The 14,373-nt window shown below is 33.4% G+C and overlaps 1 protein-coding gene across 1 annotated transcript; it reads left to right on the forward strand.

Annotated features, from left to right (window-relative positions):
- Positions 1 to 7,690: 7,690 nt before the first annotated feature.
- Positions 7,691 to 10,829, forward strand: LOC130962340 (cytochrome B5-like). The gene is made up of 4 exons (XM_057888560.1): positions 7,691 to 7,844; positions 8,018 to 8,121; positions 9,961 to 10,027; positions 10,255 to 10,829. Exons 2-4 carry the CDS (start codon positions 8,041 to 8,043, stop codon positions 10,527 to 10,529), a joined length of 423 nt encoding a protein of 140 aa, XP_057744543.1. The 5' UTR covers positions 7,691 to 7,844; positions 8,018 to 8,040; the 3' UTR covers positions 10,530 to 10,829.
- The last annotated feature ends 3,544 nt before the right edge of the window (positions 10,830 to 14,373 follow it).

Here is a 14,373-nt window from a genome sequence, read left to right on the forward strand (position 1 = left end):
TTAAATACGTGTATGAGTGTGTGAAGGTGATGTAATACTTAAGATTGAGAGCTATTCAATTCATAACTTGAGTGATTTTAATGATAAAATTTTGCTAAATAGATAATGGGAGGGATAAACAACGTGAACAAGAGACTGTACTTCTAGGTCCAATAACTAAGAAAAAACATTCCAACCTAATTTCACTTTTACCTTTCACCTTTTTCATTACCTATTTTCATCCACACCAAATTCTAAACCCTATTTTCACTGCAGCCTCTCATTGCCACCTTCTTTAAAACACCGTCCACCTTTATCGGTCAAGAAGTTGCAGTGTGTCGTCATCGCCACCTCGCCTAGAACAAAGACGTTCTTCTGTCGCTGCTCCACGCCGCACTACTGTCTTTCCACGCCGCATCGTCGCCTCTCTTCCACGCCGCACCATTGCATCTCCATCTCCCCTAAAGCCTGCAAAGTGTCGTTGCTACCTCCGTCTTTGCTCTCCACAGCGGCACTGTGCACCTGTTCCCAACAGCCGCGCATTTATGACGAGTGAGAAGGCCGCCAATCACCCCACTACGCTACGCACAACTGCACCGCTCTACTGCTCCCTGCGACGCGCATTCCTGCCAAGGAAGAAGGCCGCCCGGCCCATCATACAGTTGTACCGCGACGACGCGACGCGTCTCTACTTCGTCCTCGTCTTATTTCACTCAAATGGTATGACACAAATAAACATCCACATCCTAGTGAAAAGAACTATCCGCATAAATAGTAAAATGATATCCTGCGGAGCATGTGCATGCAGAATCAAGAAAATCTAGTAAAATAACAATGGTATACCCAAATAAATATCCACTTTAAAACGAAAAGAACCATCCGTATACATAGTAAAATGAACATCCGATTTAGTTGATAAGAAACAACTAACGAGACAGCAGTTTTGGGAGGCACCGAAGTTGCGATACAGCAGCGACGGCGGTGACACAGAATTGCGAGAGAGTGGTTGCGACAAAAATTAAAAAAAATTCAAAATTATTATTAAACCTAATTAATTCAAAATTTAATTTTTGAAATTAAAATTAACTTTCCTTTTTTAACTTATTATTTATGTCGTTGAGAAAAAATGTTGTTCTCCTATACACAGGGACGGACCCAGGTGGTGTATTAGGGGGCATTTGTCCCCACTGTTTTTTTTTAAATATATACATATATAATATGCCCTCATTTTAAATTTTAAATGATTCCATTACAAATAAATTTATCCCAATTATTTAAAGCCTCAAATCCACTTTATTTTTCTATCATTTTGACTATTAGTTAACCTAATCAAATTTAGTCTTCTCTCATTCTCAAATCCCAGCCGTCATCGCTCCTTTATTCTCTTAAATCCACTTCTTAGTTTCAACCTTCTTTTTCTATTTTTTTAGTGGTATTTTTTCTTCATCAAAAAGTAAATTTTAAATTCTCTATTTTTTTAATATAACTCTTTATGACTCTATATATCTTTCAATTTTATTGTTTCTCTTTTTGTTAATTTCAATTACAAATTATAATTCAAGCAATTATAGTTTAGGTATTAATCTATTTTTTTATTCTCTTTATAAATTTATATCTTTTATTTTATTCTCAATTTAGTGATCCTTATTATTTATTTGTTTATCCTTCGTTCTATTTTAGTATATGTAATTATGTTGCATATAAATTTCTAAAGTCAATTGATCACTTTACAAATTTAGAATATATATCTTTTATTTATAGAAATAATAATCAAAAAATATTTTATGTTACCTGAATGTATTAGCTATAGCAGATTGGCATACTTAGCTTAGTTAGCATTTATAATTGATAGTTAGTTACTAGTTAGCATATTCAATTAGTCTAAGATATTTATCATGTAAGTTGTTATATAAAGCAGGGTTTGCTAACTGATTCTGTTAGCTTCCATTTCATCCACATCACTTTCTCTCTCTACCAAAACAGATTTCAGAATCTTCTCTCTACCTTCCCTTTCTATTCTTCTTCACCATTCCAACTCTGCAACCCCCTTTTCCAGCTTCCGTTTTCACATGGTATCATCGCCGGAAGTAATCCCGGGCATCTTCCATATTCTAAGCTTCTTCATCTACCTCCAGATCCAACATCTTTCCCAGACTCACACAGTAGAGACTGATGAGAGCTGTTCATGGAATCTCTAGGGTTTCGGTAATAGTGTTCCGATCAGCGAGTTAGGGAATCATGTCTTGGAATTGCTTTCGTCTTCGTTCTTTCCCCTTCTTTTGCACTCATTCGACAGAATTTGTTCATTAATCGTGATCTGTTTTTGTACCGAATCACCTCCAATCTTCATCTCTTGGATTCTCCTCACATTCTTGCTTTTTCTCTTCAATGGATTCCACTCACAGTGACGTCAGCTCCACTGCAGCTTCCAATGTCGATATTAACACTCTTTCGCAGTTTCTCCTCCAACTCACTCAACTGCAGAATCGCACGAGTTCAGGAACGGTGCATCCTCCTATTGATCAGAACAGTCCATACTTCTTGCACCCAGCTGAAAGTCCTGGTAATCCTTTAATTTCTCTCCGCCTCAATTCTTAAAATTACACCAATTGGTCCCGCTCGATTTCATTGGTGCTCGAGTCCAAGAACAAAATTCCCTTTATTGATGGCTCTCTCCCTCGACCGGAGGTTACCGATCCAATGTATGCGGCTTGGGGCCGTTGCAACACCTATGTCCTCTCTTTGCTACACTTATCTCTCTCACACGATATTCTTCAGAGTGTCATCTGGAGAAAGGTGGCTTCAGATCTGTGGAATGATTTAAAGAAACGTTATTACCAGGGAGATTTGTACCATGTCTCTGAACTGTATGAGGAGCTGTATAGTGCAAAACAAGGTGATCTTTCAATTACTTCCTATTTTACCAAGATGCAAGCAATTTGGGAAGAAATTGATAACTTCTGGCCAATTCCCATGTGTCTTACCTGCACTAGCAAGTGTATCTGTGGTTTGGAAGAAATGCGACGGTACCGCAATGAAGACTACATTGCAAGATTTCTGCGTGGCCTCAATGATCAATTTGCAATTGCCAAAACCCAAATTATGCTCTTGAAACCCCTCCCTGACATGGATTCTATGTTTGCAATGCTAACCCAACAAGAACGCCAACTCAGCCCTTCAATTGACACTCCAGATTCACAAATTCTATACGCTGCTAATTCTGGTTACAATTCCACCAGAGGCAGAGGCAGAGGTAGAGGGGGGTGTGAATGGTAGAAGAAAAAGTTCAGGCAGGTCTCATAGCACAAAGCATTGCTCCTTTTGTGGCAGAACGGGACACATTGTTGATACATGCTTCAAGAAGCATGGCCTTCCCCCGCATTTGCAGAAACGTGGAAGCATCAATAACACTTTCACTGATGAGAATGATGAAATCAGTGCATTACCTTCAACTGCTGTTAAAAATGGTGAGAATCCAAGTTATAGCTTGACCAATGATCAACGGATTGCTTTAATGTCCATCCTACAACAGTCAACCCAATCTAATCAAACTATCAACCAACTCACTACATCAACTGAGCCAAAAGACTTACAGATCACCAAAGGTACCCTTTTATTAGCTGCATCATTATCTGTCAATCAAAAATTTCTTAGATCAGATACTTGGGTAGTGGACACAGGTGCTACTGATCACGTTTATTTTTCTCTAAATGCTTTTCAATCTTTCAAAAATATTGAACCTGTTACTGTGCACATGCCTGATGGCTCTATTGCTACTACTACCATTGCTGGTACAGTGAATTTTAATACAAATTTTTACTTAGAGAATGTTCTTTACATCCTTACTTTTAAATTCAATTTGGTGTCAGTTTCACGAGTTACAAAGGCATTGAACTGTCTATTTTTATTTTCACATACATGGTGCCAGATTTGGGACCACCATCTATTGAAGATGATTGGCACAGCTAAAAGTAGCACTAGTTTATATGTACTGGGTCACTCAAATGATTAAACTGTAGCTCACTGCATTGCACAGCATTCATCACAAACACTACATCACACTTGTGAGAACACGGTCTCATCTACACAACAGTCACAACTATGGCACAACAGGCTAGGACACTTGAATAATTCAGCTTTGCAAACACTGCAAAAAGATTTTTCCTTCATCAAATGTAACAATAATGCTTTAGCTTGTGAACTTTGTCATTTTGCAAAGCAGAAGAAAATTCCTTTTCCTATCAGTAGTTCAATAGCTGACTCGCCTTTCGATTTAATACATTTTGATATTTGGGGCCCTCTATCAATTGTGTCTACCTCTGGTTTTAAGTACTTTCTTACTATCGTCGATGACAATAGCCGTTTTACTTGGATTAAGTTCATGAAAAATAAATCTGAGGTTTCATTAATTCTGCCCAACTTCATTAAAATGGTTGAAACCCAATTTTCAAAAACCGTCAAATATGTCAGATCAGATAACGGTCCGGAATTCAGCATGCATAATTTCTTTGCTTCTAAAGGAATTTTACAGCAAAAGTCTTGTGTGGAAACCCCTCAACAAAATGGGATAGCTGAGAGGAAGCACCAACACATTCTTATGGTGACTAGAACTCTACTTTTTTAATCAAATGTTCCAAAGATTTTTTGGGATCTAGCAGTGGCACACGCTGTGCATCTCATTAATAGAGTCCCTAGTCCCATTTTACAAAATCTTTCCCCCTTTCAAAAATTACATGACAAATTACCTGATCTAAACCACATCAAAGTTTTTCGTTGTCTTGCCTTTGCATCCACTTTAACTCAAAATAGGAAGAAGTTAGATGCACGAGCTCAAAAATGTTGTTTTCTCGGATATAAAGAAGGGATCAAAGGATTTTTTCTCTATGATCTAAAAACAAGGCAAACTTTCCTTTCTAGAAATGTCATATTTTATGAGTTTGAGTTTCCATTCAAAACCAACCCTGCCTCTTCAGATGTCAACCCTGCTGCTGTCACAACCACATCACATGTCCCATGGATAGACCCTTTTGCATATCATGATCATCTTTCGTTTTACCAACATGTGCATTCAATTCCAATTCTGCATCAGCATCAACCGACTTCCATCACTGACTCTATTTCTCATAACACTGCAAGCTCAATTCCTAATGCACAAGCCTCATCCTTGTCTCATTCACATACTCACATGGACACTCATGCATCACCTCACCCTGCACCTCTTAGGAAGTCTAGTAGGACTAGGCGAACACCAGCATATCTAAATGACTTTTATTGTGCAAATAATACCACTGCTCAACAAGTTATGCCAATTTCAAAATACAAATATCCAATTTCAGATTCAATGTCTTGCTCTTTTATGTCCACTAACCAATTGAATTTTTCTCTTGCTGTTTCCACACATAATGAGCCAAAAACCTATGAAGAAGCCATCCAAAAAGACTGTTGGAAAGATGCCATTAATGCAGAACTTCTAGCACTTGAGCAAACTAAAACTTGGACTCTCACCCCTTTACCACCAGGGAAGAAAACTATTGGCTGCCGTTGGGTGTTCAAAGTCAAATTCAATCCTGATAGATCAGTAGAGAGGCACAAAGCACGCCTGGTTGCAAAGGGCTATACACAACGATATGGTTTAGACTACATGGACACTTTCAGTCCAGTGGTTAAGATCACTACTGTGCGATTGGTACTTGCTCTCACTGCAATCAAGGGTTGGCACTGCCACCAATTGGATGTAAACACCGCATTCCTTCATGGTGAGTTGAAGGAAACAGTATATATGAAGCCTCCCCCGGGATTACCGCTCTCCTCTCCCGATTTGGTTTGCAAACTTGACAAGTCCCTCTATGGACTCAAGCAAGTTAGTAGGCAGTGGAATCTTAAGCTTTGCTCTGTTCTTCGTGCTCACAGGTACCAACAATCGAAGAATGATTATTCTTTGTTCACAAAACACAAATCCGAGACCTCCTTCACTGTGATACTTGCTTATGTTGATGATCTCGTCCTTGCTGGAAATGATCTCGCTGAGATTCAATCCATCAAGACCATCCTTGATCACCAATTCAAGATTAAGGACTTAGGGAATTTGAAATATTTTCTTGGCTTTGAAGTTGCAAGAACTTCCAAAGGAATTGCTCTTTATCAGAGGAAGTATGCTCTAGATCTCTTGGATGAGTGTGGCCTATTAGGCACAAGACCAGCGAGCACGCCAATGGATTATAGTCTCAAGCTTTCTAAGGACTCAGGAACGCTACTCTCTGACGTATCACAATACTGCAGATTGGTTGGCAGATTAGTGTACCTCACTAACACGCGTCCAGATATCAGTTTTGCAGTGGGTAAACTTAGTGAATTTCTCAGCAAACCATCTAATATTTACCTCCAAACAGCATATCGTGTCCTTCGCTATATCAAAACAGCTCCGGCCTCGGGGCTATTCTTTGCAGCAGATTCTGAGCTTCGCATTTCTAGCTTTGTTGACTCAGATTGGGCACAATGCCCCGACATGCGACGCTCCATTACTGGTTTTTGTTTCTTCTTGGGCTCTTCACTCATTTCATGGAAGAGTAAGAAGCAATCTACTGTTTCCAGATCATCTTCTGAGGCTGAATATAGGTCACTAGCTGTGGCCACCTGTGAGGCTCAATGGCTCAACTACTTGTTGAAGGACCTCCGCATAGATCACAAACTCCCAATCTCCCTGTACTGTGATAGTCAATCAGCCAGGCATATTGCGGCTAACCCTGTATTCCACGAACGCACCAAACATATCGATATCGACTGTCACGTTGTTTGAGATAAGCTTCTCAGCGGCCTGCTTCATCTCCTACCAATCACCACTACAGATCAAGTGGCGGACCTATTCACCAAACATCTATCCCCTGCTCCTTTTGATTCTTGTGTGTCCAAGCTTGGCATGCTTGATTTTCATCAACCAAGCACTGCCAGCTTGAGGGGGCATGTTACCTGAATGTATTAGCTATAGCAGATTGGCATACTTAGCTTAGTTAGCATTTATAATTGATAGTTAGTTATTAGTTAGCATATTCAATTAGTCTAAGATATTTATCATGTAAGTTGTTATATAAAGCAGGGTTTGCTAACTGATTCTGTTAGCTTCCATTTCATCCACATCACTTTCTCTCTCTACCAAAACAGATTTCAGAATCTTCTCTCTACCTTCCCTTTCTATTCTTCTTCACCATTCCAACTCTGCAACCCCCTTTTCCAGCTTCCGTTTTCACATTTTAAAAAATATCTTTAGTTTTATTTTATTATATGTAATTTTTTTATTTTTTTTATTCGAATAATTAATGTGCACTTTTATTTTTTTAAATTTAGATTAATATATCTTTTGATAATAATATATATTATTTTTTTCTCCCAATATAAATTTTTTAGGTCCCCTATACTTTTTCTAAATTTAATTGATAAAGAGTGCAACATTTTTTACTTAATAAAAATGATTACCTAATAAAAATTGTTTAAGAATAAGCTATTTAAAACTTAAAAAATTATTTTTTATACAAGATAGCTAAATCTCACCTTTAATTAATGTGTATGATTCATTTGTAATTAATAATATTACTTCGTGAGTCATTTTATTTAATGAACTTTAATTTCAAAGAAGGTAACTCACCTATATTTTAATATCTCGTTAAAAACGAGGTGCATACAACTCTTATAACCAATTAAAATTTAGATTTTATTAAAAAAATATAAAAATATATAAGATTCACAAGTTATATAGTCATAACTCATAAGTCATAACTCTTAACTCATCTCACTAGAAAATAAAAACACAATACTTGGTAAAGTGCCTGACTCATCCACTTTTTCTGTCAATTGTCATCACTCATCTCAATGTAAGACATTTCTTTCAAACTCTTCTTGTCCATTTAAAATATAAAAATGAAAAAGTACTCTGAATGATATTTTTCTTGATATCTTCTAGTATTGGAAATTATTTTTCTCTATTATGGAGTGGGTTTGATGAATAATTTTGAAGTGAGGTGTGTTTGGATTTGTATGTGAACAGTCAGAAGAAGTAACAGAAGCAACATGAGTTCAAAGATTTTTACTTTTGAAGATGTGGCTAAGCACAATCACAAGAATGATTGCTGGCTTATAATCAATGGAAAGGTTAACTTTTGACAATTACTTCTTATTCTTGATCTGTTGTTCTACATTCATCTGTTGTAGATTTTGGGTTGGATCTGATTTGTACTCATCTATGCTTCTAATAAGATGAATACATATATCTGATTCGTATGTGTTTGAGGATTAAAAAAAAAAACATATTTTTACTGTTTGCAAGGATTGAATTGCAATATGATTGGGTTAATTTGGCATTTCTAGAATTATAGGAACACTGGATTGGCATCTCTAGGAATATTAGGTTCTGGGTTTTACCACTAGAGAGAATACTAATTGAGAGCATCAAAGGGAAATGGGATTAGTCTCTTTCAGTGCACAACCTAACTATTTTACTAGTTCTGTAACTATGCCTTTGATTCTCTTAGAATTACAAGAAAGATCGTAAATTTACAGAGAAATTGTTTTGCTCTGATCTGTGGCTTCTAACTGCTTTTGGAGCAGTTCCATTCACTAGGAATAATTTTAAGAAATTGTTTATTGAAAAATAGGGTTCCTATAGATGTATATTGGAAGGTTCTAGAAGTCAAAAAGGGATAGGGAAGAGGGATACCTTCTGTTGGTATTGTTAATTTGTTATATATAGCAAAACTGCATAGTACTTACCTGTGTGTAATGTTTGGTCTGTGATATGGTCATGTAATTCAAGCCAAAAATGTTATTTGTATACCAAAATCAGCCATGAATGTGTTTGTGTATAGATATATGTGTGGTTTAATTTATTTTCAATGTGTATTTGTATTCCAACATGTATTTTATACCTGTGGCTGACTTTGGTAGCTGATTTTGGTGTACACGTAGTATAGTCGAATTCAAGTGGTGGGGTAGTTAGACTCATTCTGTATTTTCCTTGATGTTCTTCTATTTTGTTTGGGCATTCAGTTATCGAAAAATAAAATAAAATGTATTGATACATCAGGAAGAGTGTTTGACACTTTGACTTAACTTTCTATTATCTTAAAAGTTTTACACAAGCATCTAATTATATTGTCAGTGCATAGTAATTAAATTCTTTATATTTTAGCACTTACTTGCCGAGTTGAAATGCTTTGTAAAACTATATGACATTTGCTATCTGAGTTTGAACACAACCAACACTGCTCATTATAGATATTGCCTTAACTGTAGTATGTTGAATAAGGCTATCAAATGCTGGAATTAACTCGAATCGCGTCAAGTTTACCCAATTTGCTGTTCAAGTTTACTTAAACGCCACAAGATTATGTTAACTCTCAAGTTGCATGCCCTTGGTGTTGAATATTAATTAGCTTGAAGGGGGAAAGAAAATTGAGGGATGTCCTGAAAAGATAGGAAACTAATGTAAGATGGAAGAGAGTATTAGAACTACAATTCAACATGCTAACTATTTGAATTGTGTGTTCATAACTATCATGTAGTATTAGAATCAATTTTTGTTTGGTAGTTGCGTCCCTCGCAGATGTCCATGCTTGCAAATTTTACACTCCAGATGTCAAATTTGTCAAGATTTTCTCCACAAAGATTCTTCATGTTCTAGTTTGATCCTCATCACATACTAATTGGGTGGACCGTGAAACTGTTGGCATTATGAATTCATATAAACGCGACTATATAAGAACATCGATGATGGAAATATTTGATTGTGTATTGACTAATCAATTATGCTTCAATACCTTATATGCATATGCTGTGCAACATCATGTTAATGTCCTTTGATGCCATGAAAACTTTGATCACCATCTTTTTAGATTCACTATCTAACATTAGATGATTTCCATTGAAAGAAAAAATGCTAGATTTAAGAAAATGATGGTATGGAAAATTATAACATGCATATCATTGTATCAGGCATATGATGTTACCCCATTTTTGGATGACCATCCAGGAGGCGACGAAGTTTTGCTAACATCAACAGGTAATTGGATTCTCTTTCTCCATCAGCGATTTTCGACTAAAAAACTCTTCTTATTTACTTGTTATGATGGTTAAAAATACTTCAACTTTTTTCATGTATGCATACTAATATGTGTGTGTGACTCATTTTCTGATAAGAAACTGTCATAGCTATAAAAATGATCATACTGAAATCTAGAAAAGAAGAGAGAAAAGCTAAGAATTTTCACATGAGTCTGTTTATAACAGCAAAGGATGCTACCATTGATTTTGAGGATGTTGGCCATAGTGACTCTGCTGTAGAGATGATGCAAAAATACTTGGTCGGCGAGGTAGATACCAACACACTTCCGGCAAAAGCTAAACACAATCCACCACCACCAACACTAGCACCTTCCTCTAGCAACCAATCCTCGGCCGGATTCGTCCTTCAATTCTTGCAATACGTGCTGCCGTTGCTGATATTGGGATTTGCATTTGCTCTGCAGTACTATGGCAAGAAAACAAAGCCAGAAGAAAACTGAGAATATGAGCTTGAACCATGGTTTTTGGTATATCCATTATTATTATTATGATTATTATTATTAACACAAATATCATTTTGGTAATCATAGACTTGAGGCAGTGTTGTTTTAACTTGGTTACTTTAGACTTTATAGTATGTGAATTTGTTGAAGTGAATTTCATCATAAGCATTGTGGGTAGTCTAAATATTTATGCTATTATTATGTTATATGCCATGTTTAATTATGTAGCCATGGCTAAATGCATTTTTTATGAAGAGAAACGGGTCAACAAACCTTACTTAGATCAAAGGCTTTCGGTTGTGACTTACATCTCAAGGCTTTGTTCTCATTTTTATATTTTTGGAGTGTGATCTTCATAAGAGCCAGGCCCAATATTAGATAGTGTAATATTTTGGAATAGGCCCAATGGGGATTATTAAGTGGTTGATTACTTGTTCAGGTCCAATACCAAAAATAATCTTGATTAGGCTATAAATAGTTGTACTACCATATTATAAATCTTAAATTAAGAAGTGAATAGTGAAATACTGTAATTAGGGTTGGAAGTGAGTCGAGTTAGACTAAGCTCAAAATCGGTTTAGGAAAATTAAGATTGGCTTACGACTCGTCTCATTAACAATCAAGCCTATTTTATAAGTTTAAGCTCCGTTCAACAAAAACTCATAAACTGGCTCAAATAATAGGAACATAATCTATAATTTTATATCAATAAATTATAACTTATATATAAAAAAAGATAAATTTTATATATTGTCTATCTATCAATTATAAATTTTTTATTTATGTTCTACATCAAAATTATATATAAAAATAATTATAAAATTTTAAATAATTAAGAACATAAATATATATATATATATATATATATATATTAAATTATTAATACGCATATCTTATATGTATTTAATTTATAATTTTAATATTATATATAATTATTAATGTTATTTTTTTATTATTTTAAATTTTTGGGATGTGTAATTTTATGACATGGTATCAGAATTTTATGTCTGAAAGATCAAGAGTTAAATTCTTTGAGAACTTCAAAAGTGAGTTAGATTTTTGGAGAATCACATAACCGAGTTAGATTCTTGAAAAACTATAGAACCACAAAAGTAAAAAATAAAAAATAGCATAAAACAGATTAACAAAAAATCTATGCAAAAAATCAAATAAACCTAAAAAAAAACTTTTATTTTAAAAAAAATTAAAAATATAATTATTAATAAAATGTTAAAAATATAACTCTTAATAGCTATTTGAAAACTTGCATTTTTTTACTATATTTTTTAGTCCAACAAATTAAGAATTAATCCACTGTAATACTGCAAACTTGCAACTTTAGGATATAAAAGATGATGATAAGAATTTAAAAAAGAGATGAAGATAAGAGTATGTGATAGAAAAGTTTTGGCATCCGCTCTATGTATATCCATTGACAAAATGGGCCACATAGTTGTAGACGTGATATTGGACCCTTGTTTTTTAATTCAGAGGGCAATAGACAGATGGAGTTATGGAATATGGAGAACCATGTTTGGGTCATACTATTAAATGATTCATTATTTTATTATTATAACTTACAATAATCCACAATTGCTTTTTTATTTTCTTTTCCTCCTTGCTTGTTATATATCGAAAAGAAATCTCTCCCTTTTAAACTTTTTTTCCCGTATTGAACAATCTCGTCTTTTGCCAATTTTTATTACACTCAAAATTTTTTTTATCATTTTGAACGAAGAAAGAACTGTTAATTTAAATCTTGAAACCCTATATTTTTTCGAAAAAACATAAAAAAAACTAATTTTTAATTAGTTAACATTACCCAAATCTTTTTAAAAATTCTAAAAATTTCCCTTTTTTGAGATTTTAGAACTTAAAATTTTTAATTTAGAGTTTAATAAGATTAAAAGATTAGATTTTAGAGTTTGAATTTAAGATAAACAAAATAATTTTAAAAAAAAATGTTTAATTGACTAAAAAAAGTTGATTCTCTAACAATTTTTTTCTATAATTTATATAGTTAAAAATTTGTAAGTGTAAAAAAAAGATGAGATTTTCATTTTCGCGATGCGAATATTCTTAAGAAGTTAAGAGAGTTCCCTCTGGATTTTTCTCCCACTTCTCTTTAACCTATGGTAGATAGAGTGATGCTTCTTCTAATAATGCTACTACTATGTTGTCATTGTCATTCACACTTGATAGGGTTTATTATGGTGAGATTCTTTCATGTCTTTTGCTCTGAGGGACTGTAACAACCTTTATAAAGAGAAAAGGATAGCTAGCTCCAATCTCTTATTCTTTTCTTTAAATTTTTAGATATGTTATTTGTACTTATTTTTATTTTAAAATTAATTGATAACATTTCTTTACCACTAAAAAGGAGAATAGAAAAGAGTGTGTTAGACCCGTGATACAAGGTAAAATAAGAATAAGTATGTATAATAGTTCTATTTTGTTTTACAAAAATATTGGAGTAATTTATATTGATAAAATAAATGGAGTTTAAAATTATGTAAATGTCTTAAATCAAAATTGGTTAAGATATATGTGTAATTTAAATTCTATTTATTTTATCAAGGTAAATTATTTAAAATATTATGTGTACATATAAAATCAGTCAAAATATATTTATGTATCAATATATGTGTTGTTTAACTCATTTTTAATATATATATATATATATATATATATATATATATATTAATATTATTATATACCAATGATTAATTTACTACTGATTGTTTGTGTATACATAAGATAATTATTTATTTTATTTTCAAAACATCGTTAATGATAGAAACAAAGTTTAATTTTTTTAAAAATTTAAAAAAATTAAAAAATAAAATATATTACAAATGTATCTAAACCAAATGTTTGATCATATACATTTTTGTTGCCAATAATGCCAGTTATCTTGAAGAAGTTCACGAAGAGTTGAGGTTTCTCTGTATATACATTATAATATGATTATATTCTTTTATTTATTAGACCTTGTGTGAGTCCATCAGTCCACACTTCCAAAGGAAACAAACAAAGCTATATATAAATAATCCAAAAGAAGAATAGATCAGATCAAATGAAATTCTAACTTACCTCAATGAACTATGATGTTTAGACAGATTCATATAATAGGAATTTATTTTAATTACTTCTATTAGAAGTTTTCATCATATATAGCTTAATTTTAAAGGAGAATGCTGTATATATTTAGGCTCTAGTAAGCGCAGAATAATTGAGATTTTGAAAACTTGCATTGTAAAGCAAATATCCATGTGACTAGTGAATACCAATAATTATGATTACTAGAATTCATTGCATGCAACATTATTTTTAGCTACTCCAATAAGGACTCAGTTAGAGTACTATAATACTAGCTTGCATGTGAGCACATTTATCACAATTTTGTTACTCTTAATTCCTAATTATTTCTAATTAAGAATAATGTGAAAATTTTTGTATTCTTTTTGCAATAATTATAATAATTCAAGCAAAGAATTTTAGTAATTTCTTGGAAGTATTTCAAATTTTTACAGAGTTCAACATTTTTTTTATTTAATGTATCTATTATATAGATTAAATCAGGTAAAAAAACAATGAGTATATATATTAATATATATGACAATTTAATTTCCTAAGAAGTCATACTTATTATCCAAGATTTTCATATTGCATGTGCATGGTTTTAGGGTCCGAAAAAGTTGAAATAATTTTGGAAAAGTTCAATGTACTTTTCATCATCTCACAATGGGGTTTCCCAATATATATATATATCATACTTATTGAGACTGGTTATCTAACTTTCCGATTGTATGTATGTGCATGATTTTATAGGGTCCGAAAT

The sequence above is a fragment of the Arachis stenosperma genome, chromosome 2 (genome assembly GCF_014773155.1).
Source record: "Arachis stenosperma cultivar V10309 chromosome 2, arast.V10309.gnm1.PFL2, whole genome shotgun sequence".
NCBI lineage: Eukaryota > Viridiplantae > Streptophyta > Magnoliopsida > Fabales > Fabaceae > Arachis > Arachis stenosperma.

Bases quoted from the DNA above. Each gene is read 5' to 3' on its own strand.
- LOC130962340 (XM_057888560.1), top strand. From the start codon at position 8,041: ATGAGTTCAAAGATTTTTACTTTTGAAGATGTGGCTAAGCACAATCAC. The intron at 8,122-9,960 runs GTTAACTTTTGA...TCATTGTATCAG, and splicing joins GGCTTATAATCAATGGAAAG to GCATATGATGTTACCCCATT. The intron at 10,028-10,254 runs GTAATTGGATTC...TGTTTATAACAG, and splicing joins AGTTTTGCTAACATCAACAG to CAAAGGATGCTACCATTGAT.